We start from the raw sequence: 21,440 nt of genomic DNA, 5'->3' as shown, positions 1-21,440 counted from the left end.
AATGTATTTTTTAATTGTGTGGGAAACAATGTTAATATTTAGGGGGATTACAAATTCAACAGTTGAAAGACATTTACAAGACGTGCATCAGGAAAGTTATTTATTTACAGTCCTTAAATTACATTATGATGCGGGCAGTTCGTTTGTTTTATCTCTCTTGTACAATATATGAACTTTTGAATTACTACAAACTTTCTACAAATAGGAATCCACACAGCTTCTCTCGGATCACCTACAAGAATGTTTTAGACATTAAACTAGTTGTTCATTTAATATTATTGACTTACAGCCGTAACAGCCCAATCAAATCGATGCACAGAAAAATCAGTTTTGTCTTTCAGGATATGGTTTTTATATAATTCATTGTTTACTAGTTAAAATGACATTGATATGTTTAAGGTTTGTAGATTTATATTTTATTTTACTGGTTTTAGGCTAGCATGCATAGTTTTAGGGATCAAGAAATTAGTGATATTTTTATATAATTACATTCCCTGCTGAAAAATCCAGCCTAGGCTGGTTGGCTGGTTTTAGCTGGTCGATCAGCCTGGTTTTAGAGGGGTTTTGGCCACTTCCAGGCTGGTTTTCAGCAATTTCCAGCCTGGGAGATGACCAGCTAAAACTGCAGCCATGTCCAGCTTAAACCAGGATGGTCTAACCCTCAACCGAACCAGCTAAGACCAGGCTGGAAATAGCTGGAAACCAGCCTGGAAGTGGCCAAAACCCCGCTTAAACCAGCCAACCAGTTTGGGCTGGTTTAAGTTGGATTTTTCAGCAGGGTTTTGATTCATTTTCAATTATAATATTTGAGATTGATTTGTATGCGCTGTTTTCCATCAAGGCAAGGGGTGTTGAAATATAATTGGCTAAACTGGCATTGGGCGGGTCAAATGTAGGGATGGGCAATACAAATATTTCAAGACGAGTATCATCAATATCAATACTTAAATGAAATATTTTATAATGATTTTAAAAAAATCCCCTTTATTATTATTATTATTATTATTAAATCAAACACAAGACACACGATTTTTTACATTTATTAAAATTACAGTACTAGTATTGGCTAAATAGCCCCATATATAACTAAAAATAATACACAACACAAACATTTGTTTAATTAATAAGAAATCTTCCCCTTAACGCTTTATTTTATGAAAAAAAAATATTGTTGACCGTCCTTTTGAGCCTGTTTTTCTTCAAATCAAAATCTTTTGTTTCTTCTTTGACTGATCAACTCCCCTCCTTTGGAAAAAAAATCTCTAAAAGGGACAGATGATGCAGTGATCCCAAGTTATTTATTTATTTTTGCTAGTTTGCTAAAAGCAGGGAATGTTTGCTCATGATTTCTCCGCCAAATTAATTAGTCTTGCTTTCGGGAAACTACTTTCTCCTCAGCGTGGTGTCTGTACTGTGCCATGAGCTAACGCTGACCTGTTAGCGGAGATACGGCGGAAGAATATTCAAGTTCCCAGTCGTGTTCCTATTTAAGTAAATATTTTTATAATATGCTGCGCTATAAGTGTTGAGATATCCTAAAATCTCTGATCACTCAGTAAGAAAACCCCCCAGAAAAGATTGATACATTTACTTAAGGATCAATCCTTTTGAAACATTCCCAGTATCGAAAATATTGATACTTCAGGATCGATCTGCATATCCCTGGTTAAAGGGACCAAGACAAAGACAGACAGAGGAGCAGGAGGCTAACGGCAGCGCAGCACAACATGAGGCTGAGGCTAGCTGAAGTGGCGGGAGCAGCGGCAGTGCAGACTTGGCTCATCATGTGTCTCACTCTGCTTTGTGGTGGGTAGTTAACGATGATCCTCGCTCTATCCTGATCGATCATGGGCCTCTTTCGGTCTACAATAGGCAGAACAAATATCCAAGCTCAACCGGTGATGGAGGTTTGGGAGGCAAAGTGTGCTCCCTTGCTAACGATTAGCTTCACTGCAAACTCCCAAAGGGAGAAAAAGTTTACAGGGCCACATCCTCACCCTCTGCAGGTAGTATTTTCTTGTTTTGCTTGTATGCTTTTGTTTTAAACAAATAAAATCAATTTACACATGGTTTTCCTGATTGGAAACACCCAGAACGTGAGCATGAGAAAACACTATTGCATGTTAGCATTACCTCAGCGCTCGTCTGGCAGTGGATCCGTAAACGCTAAACTAGTACAAAAGTTACAGGATGAAAAGCGTTATTGGCGTGAGGTGCTCAAGCCAGTTGTGGCTGTCATTAAATTGAGAGAGGACTGCCTTTTAGCACACTGGTAACATTCTTGGCATTCTGGAAGTCATTTTTCAGAGTGATCCTTTACTTTCCATCTTTCATCAACTATATCCGAGGAGTTGGTTCAGCAAATGGGCGACAAAGTGAAAGCTAAACACAGCGGGCAAAGTATTTTTCTCTGATAGTGGACTCCTGACCTGTCACATACTGACCAGCTCACATTCATTTTTAGATTTGTGAGCAAAGAGGGGAAAATATTTGAACGATTCGTCGGTTTTGAACCAATTGAGAGTCACACAGGGCTGACACTGTAGTGACTATGCTTGACAGTTAAAGCTTTAGATATAGCGAACTGCAGAGACCAGGTATACGACAATGCAAACAATATGTTAGGGCGATATATTGGGCTGCAGGGTCATATGTAGAGCAAAAATCCTTTAATCCATTACATTCAATGCGCAGCACATTCACTCAATTTGGTAGGGGGTAAATAGTATAGAAGGCTGCTGCCAACATGCAAGCAAGTTCATTGATCTCATGCAGTCCTTACATGCATTTTGTGTAAGTTCTACTCATAGATTCAACAATGCAGTTATCAAGGTAGACGTTGAAATCACTGTCATTAACACGTTGGAGTTGCCGTGCAGATGCATCTAAAGCCCTTTGTGGGAATTATGTACTTAGCATGTCCTCTAATACAGGAGAGAACCGTGAAACATGCATGGAGGCAGCAGCATCGAGCTCAAAACTGTGTCTGAAGCAGATTCAAAGTGACAAGTGAGGCATTACAAAAGCCAGACATGGATCTGATGACTGCAGTTTGAGTGTTTGAGATCATGGCTTGTATCACTTTAGGATCAATTTGTCGATTTTTAAAAGGTCTGTGAAGAAAGTTCCTGGTGTGTGTCGGCCATACCAGTCCTACGCCACTCAACCCGCTCCGAGTTGGTATCGAACCGGCAACCTTCCGCATGAGAGTCGGGTGCTCTACCAAGGAGGCTAAAAACCCTGGCCTCTAGCGTCTGTCGCTACAGCACCTTTGGAGGTCAGAGGAGTGAGGTTTACCAGCACAGCACACACTAGCTGGCCTCCGTTACACTCACCCCCCTAAACCTCACTCCCATCCGGGTCACGGCACCAATGTAACCCTGCTGGTCCTATGCCACTCAACCCGCTCCGAGTTGGTATCGAACCGGTAACCTTCCGCATGGGAGTCGGTCGCTCTACCAAGGAGGCCTCTAGCGTCTGTCACTAGAGCACCTTTAGAGGTCAGAGGAGTGAGGTTTACCTGCACAGCACACACTAGCTGGCCTCCGTTACATTTAGAACATTTATTGACAAGCTAGTCAGGCGTTTAGCACACATTGATGAGTTGATCCATACCAGAACATTCTTAAAAATGGGACACTGAGGATTTGCCCACTGTTTCTAAACAGGCTGATGCACTCTGCGCTTCCTATAATTCTGATTTAGATCAGAACCTTGCAGATGAAATTATCTAGTTCGGATGCTTTGTAAAAATTGAGCTAGATAAGTCTCCTCAGAAACTGCTGCAGGCGCTCTTGAAACACAGCCTGCAGTCAACTTTCCCCAATGTGTTTGTAGCTCTATGTTTATTTTTTTTTGTAACATTGCCAGTTACAAACTGTGAAGGAGAAAGATCACAGATGGCAAGAATTAACCATGAACTCAGAACAACACAAACACAGCAACGTTTCAGTGCACTGTCACTGATGGCCATTGAATCTCAGCTGGTCAAGGAGCTAGACTCTAATGATATTGTAGCTGAGTTTGCTAAGGGTGTTTTCACACCTGCCTTATTTAGTTCGGTTGAATCGCACTAGAGTTCAAGTTTCCTCTTGGTGTCGTTCGTTTGGGCAGGTGTGAATGTAGCAATCGCACTCGAGTGCGCACCAAAAGGGGACCAAAAAATAAAGAGGTGGTCTCGGTACCCTTCAACCCGTTTTTCATACTGTTTCAACTTTTAATGATTTGGGGTTGTCACATACAGATAACAAATCCTAATCCTACAGGCTCTGGCATATTTTAAACAACATCAAGGAAACAAACTAAAAATGACGTAATTTCTGACAAAATCCGGCCAAAATGACTTTCGTTTTGAGTTTGTTTCAGCAGTTTGAAATGGCTCACTAAAGCGAACTCGGCTCACTAAAGAGCACTTTTGAGCCGCCATTAGTCCGAGACAATTACACAAAGTTCTGAAACTCTGCCTTCTTTGATGTGTGATTTGTTCCTCTGATTCGTTTTTCATTCCACGGGGTTCAGAAAGGAGAACAACATCTAAAACAACAAAACTAGAGACATGGAATACTGGAGAGTCAAATAGCAGAGCTGGTACAGATGTATCTGCACCTGTGCAATCGCTTGCGGAGAAATATACTTGTGTCACACCAGAAGACAACCCCACCTTTTCTAGGACTTGGTACACAACAGTTGCACTATTGAGAGTTTTTTCAGGCAAATAAAATCACTGTATAGTTGTGATGCTCCATCGTTCCCCCTCTCGAAAACGTAAGATTGACAGCGGCAGTAGTAATTCGGTCAATGTACTGGTCTGTTGTGGTAAAGGAGCTGAGCTGGAAGGCAAAGCTTTCAATTTACCGGTCAATCCATGTTCCTACTCTCACCTATCTATAGTTATGAGCTTTGGGTCATGACTGAAGGGAGAAGATCTCGGATACAAGCGGCCAAAATTAGTTTCCTTTGAAGGGTGGCAGGGCGCACTCTTATGGATGGGGTGAGGAGCTCTGACGCTCGAGAGGAGCTCGGAGTGGAGCCGCTGCTCCTCCACCGAGAGAAGTCAGCTGAGGTGGCTCGGGCATCTATTTTGGATGCCTCCTAGACGCCTACCTAGGCAGGTGTTCCAGGCATGTCCCACCAGGAGGAGGCCTCGGGGAAGACCCAGGACACGCTGGAGGGACTATGTCTCTCAGCTGGCCTGGGAATGCCTCGGGATCCCCCCGGAGAAGCCACAGAAAAACTGTTCCTCTGTCTCAGCAGCGAGACACATTTACAACACAGCCTACTGCGGCATGGGGTTGTCAGAGTGTTCGTAAACATTATACTATTACTCAGCCTTTCTTTTTGCAGTCAAATGAAGAACGACAAGCTTAGTTTGAAGTATACCAGGGCTTTAAAAGAGTCATGTGACGTTGCTAAAATTATTGTTTGGTGTAATGGAATGCATTAACACAGTTTGATTCGAGAACACTATATTTTATTTTACAAACAATGTAGTTTTGCTTTCTCAATGAAACTCTCGGTGTCTCCTCAACATGGCAGCAGTACAACAGCAGAAATAATAGTGTACACCTTCTTTGCGTATACATTTATGTGGCGTGTTGACAATCTTCCCACACCTTGTTTTTAAGACTAAACACTTAGCTGACGATGAAGCTAGTTTGGCATGCTGTACCGGAAGAGAGTCCTTAGCTTATGAGATCCTTGAGCCCTGAGCTGCCACCCATTAGCAGGGCGAGAGGGGAGTTTGAGCTCAGGTGGTTCTCGAAGAAACGCATTTCTTATTTCTAGCTAATGACAGATATAAGGATGGCTAAGCAGAGATATACGGCTTGCTAAGATCTTGACTATGGTGTCAATTTTGGTATGTTCACTGCGAACTCTGGGAAAACCCATGCAAGAACGGGGAGAATGAGCAAACTCTGCACAGAAATGTCAACTGGTTTAGTAGGGACTTTAACCAGAGACATTCTTGCTTTGAGGCAGCAGTGCTAATCATTGGGTCACCTTGGCACCCATCTAGAAAGGAAGGGGAGTAGGGGTGGGTAAAGAGGATTCTTTAAAACAAAGATACTGAAATACAAAACTCTGGTTATTTATAGTGAATTAGGAATTATCTGATTGGAGAATCAATCATAAGCTGATGCGGGACCAGCCATGAACGATCATAGGCACATGATCCTCTCGAAATTTCACTTAGATCTGTGGCATTGAGCTCTAGCGGAACTGTACATCCGGCAGCTAACTCTCTGCAACTCTTAAGTGGTCGCCCTCTGAAGCTAAGCAGGGCTGCACCCAGTCAAGACCTGGATGTGAGACCACATGGGAAAGCTAGGTTGCTGCCGGAAGTGGTGTTAGTGAAGCCAGTATTGGGCGCCGAACCTGCGGTCTGTGTAGGTCCTAATGCCCCAGTATAGTGACGGGGAGTCTATACTGCTCAGTGAGCACTGTCTTTCAGATGAGACGTTAAATGTTCTATGGTTATTCTGTGGTTCTGTGGCTATGAGTTTAACCCTAGCATCCTGGCCAAAATTCCAGCATGGTCTCAAGGATACATGGTTATCTAAAGTGTATCTTTAGGTGTTCTTCATTATTCTTACGACAGTTACACTGAGGGACATGGCAAAGTCTCTCCAGAATGACTTTGCTGATGCCACTTTAAGTCTCTTTTATTCTTGTAACTCTTATCACACTGCAGACACATGAAAGGCTTGTCTTCGGTGTGAATTCGAACGTGAGACTGAAGGTTTCCAAAAAACCTGAAACCTTTTTCACAGTAAGGGCAGGTGAAAGGTTTCTCTTCCGAGTGAACTCTCAGGTGAGTCTGAAGGTTTCCAATGAATCTGAAGCTTTTTTCACACTGAGGGCAGCTGAACGGCTTCTCCCCCGTGTGAACTCTCGTGTGAACCTGGAGGTTTGTTTTGTTGGAGAAAGTCTTTCCACAGTGACCGCACATCAATGGGTTTTCTCCAGTGTGAGTTTTGACATGATTCCCAAGACTTTCCTGGTCTGTGAAACTGCGTCCACACTGATGACACTCAAAACTGCTCTGCTTTAAGTGAGACGCCATGTGTTTTTTAAAGGTTGCTTTGTATCTAAAGGTCTTTCCACAATCGCCACATATGAACGGTTTCTCTCCGGTGTGACTGCTGATGTGATACTTCAGGTTTAGTTCAGTTGTGAAGCTCTTCTCACACAGTTTGCACGCGTACGGTTTCTCTCCGGTGTGAACCATCATGTGCCTCTTGATGTTTCCTCGTTGAGCAAACCTGCGTCCGCACTGTTTGCAGCTGAAAGGTTTCTTCCCACTATGAATGTTCATGTGCTCCTTAAGGTTTCTTTTCTTTGCGAAACTCTTTCCACACTGTGGGCAGACGAAGTTATTTATAGTTGCTGTCTGTTCAGACTCTGATTTCTCTTCCACTTCATCAAGAACTTTGCTCTCCACTTTAAGCACCTTCAGGTCTAAGGCAAGAAGAGACAAAAACAAAATAACCCAAATTTAATGGTACAAAGCACTTAAGCATTTTCGACTTGTTTAATCGTCTAGCCCTAATTCAAGCTTCTACAAATAAAGACCCAATGGTCTTAACCTGTTACCTGTATTTGGCAGATCTTCTTTGCTTTTTTATAGCTAAATTCAAAACAAAACTTATAATAATCACTTGACCTTGAGGCATAGGTCTCAAATCTCACCGGAAGTAGTCGGTCATTCGAGCTCTTCACGCAAACTCTTTTTATCATACTATAAAATATAAGATTTCGGATGCAGCCAAGGTGTTCAAGATTACTAGACGCTAGTAGTCTAAAAGACCTTGATTAGTTGGATCAGCTGTGTTTGATTAAGTTTGGAGCCCCCCAGGAATTGAGTTTGAGACTCATGCCTTAGGAGGACTACTCAATTCGATGGTCTCAAACTCAATTCCTGGATTGCCGCAGCTCTGCATAGTTTATCTCCAACCACCTCCAACTCACTTCTGCTGAATAGTCTCTAGTAGTCTTGAACACCTTGATTATTAGGATTAGCTGTGTTTGATTAGGGTTGGAGCAAAACTGTGCAGAGCTGTGGACCTCCAGGAATCCAGTTCGAGGCCTATGACTTAAATACATTGTTCTGAGTACATTAAATCGGACTCAGAACTATGTTCAGTTTTCCAGAGAATCTGTATTTTTGGGAAGAAAATCTGTCAGGATTTAATTGTAAATACAGTACTGCTCTTGAGTTAACGTGTTTTCGGCTTTTAACGATTAGCAACATATTTCTAAACATGCCATTATATCTTTAGACAATAGTGATGGGAAGTTCGGATCATTTTACTGACTCGGATCTTCGAGTCTCGTTTATCAAGATGAACGAATCTTTTTTCGAGTCATTTCGTTCATTTGGTTCAATTTGCCAAAAATATTATTAAAATGTTACGAATTGCTTCCAAACACATCTACAACTAACCCAAAAGGTTAATCACATGACAAATAAGTCATAAGTAGAATATAAGAAGGAGAAAATAATACTTCAATGTTTACCTGCTCTTTTGTCTACGAAGATATTGTTGTCTCTTTGCTCAGCTCACCTCTTCATGTCTTCAAATCCATTTACGTTACACTGACAGTCACATATAATCCTAATCAATGCACAGTCTAAGCCGATAGGAGCCATGATCGTTCGTTCATCACATGAGAGAATGACTCAAACCCGAGGACTCGAGAGATGAACGGTTCAATTCTTTTTGCCGGCTCTAAACGCGTATGATTGGCCTGTGATGAACGAGTGACTTAGACCCGATAGAGGATTCGAGAGATGAACGGATCGAAACTTTTTGCGGCTCTAAACGCGTATGATTGGCTCGTGATGAACGAGTACCTCAGACCCGATCGAGGACTCGAGAGGTGAGCGGATCAATTCTTTTTCCGGCTTAAAATGCATATGATTGGCTTCTGCCAATGTGACGAAGACTTGAAATTAACGATACCTGCACAAATGTGCGCACGCGCAGATGAACGAATCACTCCATGTCAGGACTCGTAGTTCCCGAGTCATATTGAAGATTCGTTCAAAATGAACGAATCGTTCATGAACGACCCATCACTATTAGACAACAGACCACAAGCTTTTGTTCGACACTTTATGATTTATTTTTAAAAGAAATCGATCTATCTGCCTCTTTACTTCACTAAATTTCTCACAACACAGAGTTCTGCAGGGATCAGTATTAGGTCCTCTGCTTTTCTCTTTCTAAATGGTTAGCTGAGAGCTGATGTTTAACTATTGTATATTTCCCTACAGCCTGGAAAATGTTTCTAAATCAGCTAGCACAAACTATCGAAACGAAAAGATTATAGGTTGAGACATCAAATGTGGAATGGCATGAGTTAAGACTAGATGCTGGAATCAAACTCAGGTTGTTGCACACAGGGCCGGAGCAAGCTGAACTGCCGCTCTAGGCAGAGGACGATCACGCCGCCCTCAACCCCAATGTGAAAACGAAAGTGACCGGTTATGAAAATGAAGTGAGGTGTCGCGGACCTCTTTTCTGGCGCTATATGCGGGGATATAACTGAAGACGCGCGGGTGCTTAGGGAGGGAGGGAGGTGTCGCGGACTGGCGGACACCCCCCTCTCTATTCTCCTGCCCTATGCGTAGATATAACCGAGGAAGCGCGGGTGCTGAGGGAGGGAGGTGTTGCGGACACTGCGCTCTTTATTCTGCCGCCCTATGCGCGGATATAACTGAGGATGCGCAAGTGCTGAGGAAGGGAGGTGTCGCGGACAATGCGCTCTTTATTCTGCCGCCATATGCGCGGATATAACTGAGGACGCGCGGACCTCAATTCTGCCGCCCTATGCGCGGATATAATTGAGGACACGCGGGTGCTGATGGGGGTGACGCTGACACCGCCCTCTCTATTCTATCGTCTATGCGCGAATATATCTGAGGACGCGGGGGAGGTGTCGCGGATATAACTGAGGACGCGTGGGTGTCGCGGACCTCAATTCTGCTGCCCTATGTGCGGATATAACTGAGGACACGCGGGTGCTGATGGAGGTGAAGCTGACGCCGCCCTCTCTATTCTATCGTCTATGCGCGAATATATCTGAGGACGCAGGGGAGGTGTCGCGGACATAACTAAGGACGCAGGTGGTAAGGGAGGTGTCGCAGACGCCGCCCTCTCTATACTGCCGCCCTAGGCGGCCGCCTAGGTCGCCTCTGTGGGCGCGCCGGCCCTGGTTGCACAGTTGCACCATGTGTGTCTGTAGAAACACATCTTGTTACTGAACTCTAGGTACGATCTCAATATTGTAATAAAGGTGCAGTATGTAGGATTGACCTGAGTACTGCAGTCCAAATTAAAAAAAGGGAGAAAACAACCCTATGTGGATATTTATACCTCTGAATCTGCATCTCATTTTAAAGGCTGTTACTGTCCAGAGGCCACGTTATCCACAAATGCACTAAGCTTTCTACCAAGGCAACTCAGGTTGCTTGAATATAATTGAGTAAACTGGCAGTGGGCTGGTTATAGAGACCAAAACGAAGACAGCCGTTCTGACACAGTGCACATTTATTTTCAAAGCAGAATAACTGACATTAGCATTATTTTTCAGACAAACAAGTGTGTTCACTTAGCATGTTTCTTATGTTAGCATGGTTTTTATGATTTAGAAGAGTCAATTTTACATCCAGGACCTTTAACAATACAATATAATCACGATATTTACCACAAGGCTAGATGCTGTGTCTTTAAGCAGTGAAGATGATTTTGTAAACCTCTCTCTGTTTTTAAAAATCGAAATACGAAAAAGGAAAATACTGAGCTCATATTTCTAAAATTAGCTATTTATATTTTATGATAAATAAAAATGCCCTTGCAATGTGTGACAACAGTGAGATTGCATGTTTTTAACGTGTGATAATCACAGATGACAAATTCTGAATCAATAAGTCCGCATTGTCACCAAGGTACTAGACAGCAGAATTGTTTTATATGCAACCCATTCCATGTCAAATAAAGCTGCTTCAGTTAAAACACTGATATGACGCTTTATGAAAATAAACTTCTGTACATTTTAAGGTGTACATTTGAGAATTAAATGTGTTTTGCAAATGAAAAACCAACCTATTTGCTCTTCAGTTTCTTCCTGTTTGACGTTCAGTGTTTCCTCAATCTCCACGTCTTCGCTCTCCTCTTTAATGAACGCCATCTTTATAATCAGTCGCTTCTTGCTCTGTAAATGAAAAATAAATACCCGAATAAATCTCGGGGTGTTCATTAATCAGCTCCCTGGTTCAGCAGTCTTGGTAAAATATTACTAATACTGTCCTTCTTAGACTTTACAGACCTGAAACTTGCCTACAGCACTTATTCATTGTTGCTCTTATAGTTGTGTAAATTGCTTCCTTGTCCTCATTTGTAAGTCGCTTTGGATAAAAGCGTCTGCTAAATGTAAATAGTAAGAGAGTCAGTTTGAGTGTTCATAACCAGAGGACTCATTTATAAACATGGCGTACGCACAAAATGGCGGTGGAAATGTCTGTACGCTATCTTCCATCCAAAGGTTGTTATTTATAAACAAAACCTGCTTGACAGTAGAGTGTCCAGCGTTGTGTTTTGTTTTCCTCTCGAACTGAGCGTTTGTTTTCTGTTGTTGTCAATGGTAGTGCCGCGTTTTTAATCGCATGCAATGTAGTGAGGGGTTGAGCATGCGTTTTACCATCAGCAATGGGTGTAATCTGCTGAAGACTTTAGTACAGAGGGGTTACTCTGTATCATTGCAACCGTCAAAAAAAATAATAATAAAATGCTGCGGTGCAAAAAAGGCTTACAGCTCAGCGTTTTTAGAACAGCGCTCATGTTTCTGCAGCGCAAAAACACAAAGACCAAAGCCTCATTCACACTACGAGCGATCATTCATTTCAAATGAGAGCAAGCAACTTCCGGCGACCGTCTATGCCAGGGCTATTCAATTAGTTTGTCATGGGGGTCGGTTCCTGATAAGCATCCCAAACGAAGGGCCGGAGAGACATGACTTGCTATGAGTGATGACACAACAGCATATAAGAGCCCATATGCTGTATATTTTTGCTCCTTAAGACACCCATGTTGGCTTTTTCTACATTAAAATGTTAATATATTGTATTTTGAAACTACATAATATTACTGCCTTCTACAATAGACTTTTTAAAAAAAAAAAACGTTCAAATGTTGTATTTCAGAGCACAACAAAAACAGTGCATTGCTGAAGTAGGCTTCTTCAGACACATTCATATGTTTGAACTAGGGATGGGAAGATTAACCGATATGTATCGATACGCGGTCATGCGCGTGCACGATGCGAGTGCATCGGTTGAGCAGCAGAGGATGAATGAAATTTTGGAAGCAAATCGAGATGCATCGGTTTTTGCGAGATGCATCGATTTTTCCGAGATACAGCTTATATTTTTAATATAGAATGTATTTTTTATTTATTAACAAGAGTTGTCAACCTGTTTTTGGCGCATAATTTAATCGACCTACATAAAGTAAGCCTTAGCAACGGATTTGCGGATGTGTACACTTTCACTACAACTCAGTGTATCAGGTGTGCGGATGAAGCTAGTGGTGCGCCCTCAGAAAGCGCGAGAAGCAAAACAAACATATTCCCCACTGAGTTTTAAATCTAAAGTATGGCATGCAACATTATGGATTTAAGGATGGACGACATGACAGGACAGATGCAATTTGCAAAATGTGCCGCGCATCTGTAAAATACGCGGGCAGTACGACTAATCTGATATCTCACTTGAAGCGGCGCTACGGTGTTGTTGTGGAAGCATCTTCCAGTGTTTCTGCATCCCCGGCTTTCGCACTGCTTTAACCAGCTCCAAAAGTGGTGAGAAAAGCATTGCAAGTTTTTTTTTCCGTGCGCAACAGTTTTGTGCGCTCTACGCCAATAACGAATGCTATTGCATTATTCATCTGCAAAGATATTCAGCCTAGTGTCACGGAGAACGAAGGTTTTAAACACCTCCTCCTGTTAATTTTTATTTAATTATAATAATAATAATAATATTAATAATAATAATGATAAAAATAATTGGGTGTCACGGTGGCACAGTGGGTAGTTTGACCACCTCACAGCAAGAAGATTGCTGGTTTGTTATATTTTTATTAGCCTGTTGTTTACAGTGACAGTGATGTTTCAAAGCAGCATAACACTGCTAGTTCACAACCTTAAGTTTTGAATAATCAGTGGCAAAATATATCTTTGTAAAACTTGTTTTCATAGTTGAAAAGTTAAATCACAATTCTTGTTGTGCAATGCTAAATTTATTTATGTTGAAAGAGTGCAAATATATACATATTTTTTTAATATATATTGCTCTTATACATTCTGTTTATCTTGAAAATACTTAAATAATATGTGCTATATGTTCTAAAATGGCCCTCTACTGTAAACTGACAATCTGGCTCTGAGAGAAGAGCCAGTTTGTAAAAAAAGTCTTGGTTTTGCTTGGTTTATAAATAATCAAACTCATTCAATGGCACAGCATCCTCTTTCACATCATCTCATAAACTTGATCTAATTAGTTAGTGCTGAATTATCGCATCGTATCGTGATATGGGTGTGAATCGTATCGTGTTGCATCGCAATATGTCACAAATGTATCGCTAATATATCGGATCGTATTCTTTGTATCGAGATGCGTATCGGATCGGCATTATAGCTTAGATGCCCAACCCTAGTTTGAACTGCATAACAATTTGGGATGCAACAATTATAGATTTTGGTTGTACGATTATATAGTCTGAAGAATAATCCTGGTTTCACTGTTATCACGTCTAATGTAAATTCAAGCTTTATATTAGGTAAGTAGCTATTGTTACGAGTAGTGTAGTGTAGGCTTGTGTGTGGTTTCTCTCTTGCGCTCTTTCTTTCTCTTTCTCTCGCTCTCTGCAAAAATTGCGTCTATTGTGGAATTCCCAGTGCCAGGGAATAAAAGAGAGTTGCGTAGATTTTTGGGTATGTCAGGATACTACAGAGGATTCTGCCGTAACTTTGCTAGTGTTGTGTCTCCACTAACTGATCTTCAGAGCACCGAAAGAGTTTTTGTGTGGTCTGATGCATGTGATCAGGCATTTCGTGCGGCAAAAGATTTGCTGTGTAACGCTCCTATTCTTTCAGCACCGGACTTTGAGCGTCCCTTTAAATTGGAAGTGGATGCTTCTGCTACTGGGGCTGGAGCTGTTCTAATTCGGGAAAGTGAGATGGGTATTGATCATCCAGTGTGCTATTTCTCAAAAAAATTTACAGCATGTCAACGCAGATATAGTTGGATCGAGAAGGAGGCTTTAGCACTACTTTTAGCGTTGCAACATTTTGAGATTTATTTGGGTGGAAGTTCGTTCCCAATTCGTGTGTACACTGATCATAATCCTCTTGTTTTTTTTGGATAGGATGCGCAATTCAAATCAGCGATTAATGCGATGGTCTTTGGAAGTCCAGGAATTTAATTTGGATATACGGCATAAGAAAGGTTCGCAAAATGTGGTTGCGCATGCGCTGTCCAGAGTTCAAGGTGCTGAAGTTGAGGTTTAAGTTAGTTGGGTAGATACAAACTGCTTGTTTGCATCTTTTTGGTGGGGAGGTGTTACGAGTAGTGTAGTGTAGGCTTGTGTGTGGTTTCTCTCTCGCGCTCTTTCTTTCTCTTTCTCTCGCTCTCTCTCGCTTTCTCACTCTGAGTATTCGCAGGTGCAGCGGATTACGTTGGGACGGACCATGATTGGCGGCGGCTATAAAAACCTGCAGAGAACATGGGTTCGATGGCTCCCCGCTCTCTCTCGATTTTCCCCGCTTGTTCTCAGTGGAGAACGTGATTCCATGAGTGTTTGCTTGTATATTGAGATGCCGTTGTGTTAATTTTTAACCGGCGATTGAAACCCGGTTTACTGTCTCCCTGTCGGGCTTGGAGCATGCAGGGAGGTTTGGTGCCTTATTTGTTATTTTCGTTTTCTCCTGTGTTTGTTAGTAGGGAGGTAAGTTTTCTGTATTTTATTTTATTTGTTTTCTAGGGAAGTTTAATCTAATTTAGTTAGCTTGTTTTATTGTCATTTATTTTGGCTGAACCCCTCCTGATGTTATTTTTGCTCCTTATTTCTGTAAATAAATCATATACTTTCTTGTTAATTCTCAGTGGTTGTGTTTTTGGTATATTTTGGGGAGAGAGAGCGCGGGGGCACCAGGGATTATCTTTTTAATCCCTGTTATTTTGTTACGTTTTTGGTTACATCTCTTTTTGATTAAGGATTTTTTATTTAATTCGTAACACTATTTAGATGAACTGTTATTGCCATCTGCATTGGTGCATACATAATCATTAATAATTTGTCTAACATATCTTTTGCTTACATCGCACTGAAAGGCACGCACAACTCTCACCGCGGGATGTTCTCGATTGCATGCGCCCAGAAAGATGCAATCGCGTCGCCCCGCTGGCGCCCGCATATTGTCATATTCTTACATTAGAAATAACAAACTTCCAAGCGGAAAAGGCATGATATGGGAACGGCCGCTGCTATAGTTAATCGTTATAGTTATAAAAGTTATAGTTAGTTTACAGTTAATTATAGCTAATAAAGTGCATGTGTATTAGCCTCGGTGTACTTCAAACTTAAAAGTAGCGCACAGGCAACTTGGCATTTGCAGTGGATTAGTTTCGTTACGTGCAACAGAAATGCGGCTTAGAGAAGACTTACTGATTAATAAACTGTGACGAATTAAAGTGCAGTTAATCGTGCAATCGGTTAATCGTTGCATCCCTGTTATCAATATCAGTGCATTCGGCTGCCCGCACCACTCGCTTGTGATGACTCACGCTCTGTGCAGCCTTTAACTGCAGCTCATGCTGTTATTGAGCAGACGCATGTAACTTCAAAACTATAGCGGCCGTTTGTCGACTGAACTAAATTTATTTTTATGTCTTGGTCACACTGTTTGAAGGGCTGGAACAAAGTTCCTCGGGGGCCGGATTCGGCCCGCCAATTGAATAGCCCTGGTCTATGCGAACAACCGTGGCAGACAAGGTGGGCATATGGAGTGATGCAACAAAGTTGCAAATCCTTCAACTTTATGCAAATGCAGAGCGATTTTCTTGAGCGACAGCCAATAGGAGCACCAGGAAAGCTCATGTGGTTTTCTCTCAGCTCACTCCAGTGTTGTCAAACATACAATAACTATCCAATTTGTATAATTTCGACCTCTATATGATCAATAATGAAAGAAATCCAATAATGTACGATAATTTCAGAATTTTATGGCATTTAAAATGATTTTCATTGTAATCTTAGGACTCCTATACTTATTGATCTAGCTGCATCTCTTGTCTACTGTCTGTGAGGGGAACATGGAGTTGGACACGTTTCCTATCTCATCTTACGTCACATTTCTCAGCCGATCAACGTGGAGAATGACGTTCTCTCGTGAGTTAGCATTCCTGCTGCGCTCGGCTGTGCTTAAAGCCTGGTTTATACTTCTGCGTCAAGTGACTGGCGTAACCCACGACGCATGCAACGCGCGTAGCTGTACATTTATACTTCTGCGCGCTGTCTCTGTTGGTCTGCATTAACACTTCCGAAACGCTAGTTGGCAGTGAGGTGTAAATGTTCCTCTGTGTCGAGTTTTTTCGCTGCTGTTTTGCTTTTCCTGAACACTTCCTGGTTGTACAAGTGACTTAAACTCGCTCATTTTGAGGCAGGAACCGGCGGACGTGCAACAACTTTAACTATGAGGTAAACACAAAACAAAACTTTCTTCTTCACGGGACTCCACACTTGTAAACAATCGCTCCATCAGGCTCGCACCATTCGCGCAGCTCTCGGTCCTGCCCAGACTCGTCAGCGCTACCAAGCCGACCAATCACAGAGCTTGCGCTACGCGTCGTTGCGACGTGTAGTTACAATTTTTAAGAGGTGCATGTCAGCGACGCCGACGGCCACGGCGAAGGGCTATGAGTCAGCGCCGTAGCATACGCCGGCGTTTGACACAGAAGTATAAATCAGCCTTAAGTCAGTCATTTTCAGGTTGAGGTTGATTATTTAAGCAAAAGAAATATATATATATATATATATATATATATATATATATATATATATATATATTTTTTTTTTTTTTTTTTTTTTTTTTTTAGAACAAAAAATTTAATTAAAAAATGTAATTATTTTAAAAATAAAAAATTTAAAGGTGAGAATGACTGGGGAGTCTGCCCTTGATGTTCTCGTTTTTCCCCATTCAAACGCGTCATGTGAACGCGTTTTTCCAAAGTTAATCTCATCAAAACAAAGCCGTGAAATCGGCTCATTGCAGATACTCTGAATAGGCACATGCACACCTCAGAGTATGTTAAAAATTCAGGAGGGTGCCCTGCTTTCAAGCCAACCAGCACAATGTATTTGTCCCCCAAAATGAATTCCTTAACATCTGGCAACACACACAGCACAGCGACTCGAAGGTGGAGTTGGAACCTTCCCACTAAGGTACGCCTAATTTTGTTTTTTTTTGTATTTTGGTAATTCGAACGTTGTTTCAAAACACTATTGTCTAGATAATAGCTGTATACTCTTCGTTTGACGATAATTGTCCTCCAAATACGATCATTTTGAGGTTCGGGTACGATACTTTGACATTTCCAATCTGGCAACACTGGCTCACTCAGAGGCAGGTTGTATTCTCCGTGCTGTAGACCTACACAGGCCTGTGTTTGCAGCAGATCGCCACACAGAGCGTCAGACATCTACAAAGTCGCTGCTAGTGTGAATGAGGCACAAGTGAACATATTTAACTTGAACATTGACTTAACTACTTTAACTTGATTGAACTTACTTTAACTACTTTGACATTACGTTCATTTTGAAAAAGGTTTCTAGGCAAAGTTTTATAAATGAGACCCCAAAACACAAACAAACTGAAACAACACGGACGATAGGGCTGTGCAACTTGGGGGAAATATCTAACTGCGATATTTTCGACAGATGTTGCGTTTTCGATTTGCGATTTAACAAGCTAATTGCGATTTAACGAACTAATACATAGTTTGTATTAGTATGTGTGTCATGTTATATCGACAGCTTGACAAAGTCAGCAGACAAATAAAAATTCCAATTCCAATTCGTTTTCTATCCATGAACAGAGAACTCACTGAACTGTATTGACCTTATTCTAAAATGCGGAAGTGCGCCTGTTTTCGCGATTGTCTTAGAACTTCCGATTCAGTCGCCTATGGGAGAAATGACAAGGAATAATAAACGGCGGACAATGGCCAAACTACTTGCTCAACAAACAAATGTTTGCATGACTACACAGACCAAGTAGCATAATATAATAAGAAAATATTAAATTGCAACATCAAGCAGCGTAACGAGCAGTTGTTAACGTCAAAAAATGAATGGAAGTGAATGTGACCGGAAGTCGCGAGACAAAAAGATTCAAATGGCAGCGCCCGCTCGACAGCTGAGAATAAGGTGAATTAAATGCATATTGTTATTAAACACTTCGCTAAAATGAATATGCCACTAAAGTCACGTATAAATGAAATCATTTCGAAAAATTAAAGCAAGTAAAATAAATTAAAATTCATCAAGTAAACAAAACTGGAGCACAGTGCTCTGATATGCGGTAAGCTAGTAGAAACTGACAGTGCGACTGACAGCATCGTGAACATTTTGCAGTGAAAACTGGTCGCAGATAGGTAAATTGATGGCACACGCGAAACATTTTCCATGCAACGTGCCGGCCAGCTGTGCTGCCATGGTCATGTTTGACGCGTTGTTCGTTACAACGACAGGTCCTTCCATTTGATGTCCCATTCCTCCTATGCAGTTAATAGCCCCTTTCACACAGTGATACCGGTAAATATCCGGAAAATTTCCGGAACGACTTTACCGGTATATTCAAAAAAGCGCTGTTCACACAGGCGAGGACGTTACGGAAATTTTCCGGAAAAGAGCATTCACACATCCATTCCAAAATACCGGTAAATTCTGACATCATTCACCACAAATGAGCTTTAAACGGCTGCTCTTGTATTTGTAAACATTTGACTAAATTACAAACTCTGTGGATGATCAATATTGTGAACAACTTTCGCAGGATCACTTTCGCATGTCGAGATGTTCATAATATGTGCGTGTGCAGGCGCAGGTTTCACAGGCACACGAACGTAAACAAACAACGGCTTATCATAAGCATCTCATCGATGATTATTTACACAGTTGGCATTAAGAAGAACATATAAACGTTACCTGACTATCTTCTAGCAGCTAAATGTGTCTGGAAAAATATTCAAAGGCTTTTATTCTCACAAACCGCGCTTACTTCTGATACCATACTAGCGGTTTGTTGATAGCGAGTTAGCGACATCTACTAGAGCAGAGGAGGAGGTTGTTTGGCACAACTTGAATCGATACTTCAGGTTGAACTATCGATACGCTATCGTGAAAGAAATTATTGCGATAGATCGATATTTATGCACAGCCCTATGCACAACCCAAAGAAATGAAGCTAATCAAACAGATACGAACGAGTTGGCTCACTATAGAACAAATTAGTTGACATTTTTGCATATATGAGGAAAAAGCTTTGCTATTGATGTGACACTTTTTCGTTATGGATGTGACGGATGTGAAACTGCCACTTGTGTGATTTTGGTAATTCAAATATAATAGTTTGTAACACTGACCATTACATTTAAGAGTATTTTTGAAGTACTGTAAACAAAAAAATGTAGAAACCGTTTCTCTATTTTGGTGAAAACTGAATTTTTTTTCATGGCATGGTTGACATTTGCATGGAATCTCTCAAAAGTATTTTAAATATTACATAGATGCAATACAAATACATGAACTGATAAAAAAAAGTATGATCTGAAAAATGGAAGAAACCACTGTAGATGTTTTTCTGTGCATGAATATATAGGCCTTTTAAAGTTTTTGGATTAAGTCAGAAAGCAATTAGCGTTTTCGGTTATTATAACTTAAGCTTGTATTCAGAAATATTATTAATATATTTATTATAACAGGCATATTTTCCATTCATACATTGACTACAGTCGATTATCGACTATAGTTTCTACGTTTTGAAAATGGTCATACGTCTTTTTTAAATGGTAAAAATGTGCTGTTAATGTCTATACAACTTTGTCTTTTGTCTTTTTGTCTTTATTCTACACATATATATTTATTATATTATTAAATATATTTATATATTTAATAATATATATAGTTTTCGTATATTTAGTTTTCCCCCTGTCTTTTCCTAATCTGTAATCTGCACAATGTAATCTTTGTACTTTGTTAACTTCATACATTAAAAAGAGGTAAAGTTGGTTTTATATTCGGATATTCAGACATTCTGCTTGATGATATCCTTTCAGAAAAGTGTTTTTTTGCAAAGTCTAATTTGGGAAATCATATTAGCATCCAATGACTATCAAAGTACAGCCATGTTTACAGTCAACTAGATAGTGTTGGTGTTGTTTTGAAGTCATACACATGCTAATTCTGATTGAATATTCAAAATGGCGTGGTAAACAATATAGAGACAGTTAAATTAACGAATGTGCGAACATACAACCAACTTTACCTCAATAAGAGTTACTGTTAAAGAATCGTTCAAGGAACCATTTGGTTCAGATCATTCATAGTTTAATAAACCTGTGCTGTTGTCCATGAACACTAGCCAGCGAGTAAATTTGTAAGATGCTAAACTGATAATCCTATAACGAGCTACAAATGAGACGCGCTTTGTTTTCCAAACGTGCACGCGATTCATTCACATGGTATTCATTCATTGACGTTAAATAATACATCAATAAAGCATAACTAATTTACAGTGGCTTGTGACAACGATCAAATTGTTCATGCATCTCTTGTCGTTTAGATCATGAGAAAATCACGAACCTCTTTTAGGCAGAATCACAAGTTCACAACACTTCTGTCTGTAAACAGATGCAGGCGAGCGGCGCAGCTTTATGACGTCACATCTCCACTCCAACATAAAAGTCCGGAGGAATTTAGAGAAAATGCAAACACCAAGAGAACGAACATCTGCAAAAGTTGAGTTTTAAAGACTAAACTGTGAAGCTCATGGGAAAACACACTTATATCAGATACACTCTGGACGATTATAAATAGTTACAAGATTGATAAAAAAAGAATGCATATAAATGTCACTGTGCATTTTGGCAGTAAACTGTAAACATATAACATAACACCATATTGCTGTTACTTTTTTAGTGATGACCCTTAAAGAGTCAAGCTACAGCAAGCATTAATGAATTGCTTGCAAATGCCTTAAGATAGTTCAACTAAATATTTACTTTTTTATTATGTTAAAGCAAAGTCCCTTTCAAGAAAAGTCTATGGACCCTTTTTACAAGATGGTGATCCGCATCTTAAACGGGCGACTTTAGGATTTTC

At 40.7% G+C, this 21,440-nt stretch overlaps 1 protein-coding gene across 1 annotated transcript; it reads right to left on the bottom strand.

Moving 5' to 3' along the window:
- Positions 1-1,024: 1,024 nt before the first annotated feature.
- On the bottom strand, positions 1,025-20,994 carry si:ch211-161m3.2. The gene is made up of 3 exons (XM_685325.9): positions 20,922-20,994; positions 11,109-11,217; positions 1,025-7,458 (listed from the first exon to the last, which is right to left on the bottom strand). The coding sequence occupies exons 2-3, from the start codon at positions 11,191-11,193 to the stop codon at positions 6,599-6,601; spliced, it is 945 nt and encodes a 314-aa protein (XP_690417.5). The 5' UTR covers positions 11,194-11,217; positions 20,922-20,994; the 3' UTR covers positions 1,025-6,598.
- Between the last annotated feature and the right edge of the window lie 446 nt (positions 20,995-21,440).

The sequence above is a fragment of the Danio rerio genome, chromosome 4 (assembly GCF_049306965.1).
Source record: "Danio rerio strain Tuebingen ecotype United States chromosome 4, GRCz12tu, whole genome shotgun sequence".
Lineage (NCBI taxonomy): Eukaryota > Metazoa > Chordata > Actinopteri > Cypriniformes > Danionidae > Danio > Danio rerio.
Note: the sequence above shows the minus strand (reverse complement) of the source record. Positions and strands in the feature narration are given on the sequence as shown.

Bases quoted from the DNA above. Each gene is read 5' to 3' on its own strand.
- si:ch211-161m3.2 (XM_685325.9), bottom strand. From the start codon at position 11,193: ATGGCGTTCATTAAAGAGGAGAGCGAAGACGTGGAGATTGAGGAAACA. The intron at 7,459-11,108 runs GTTGGTTTTTCA...TTCTTGCCTTAG, and splicing joins AGAAACTGAAGAGCAAATAG to ACCTGAAGGTGCTTAAAGTG.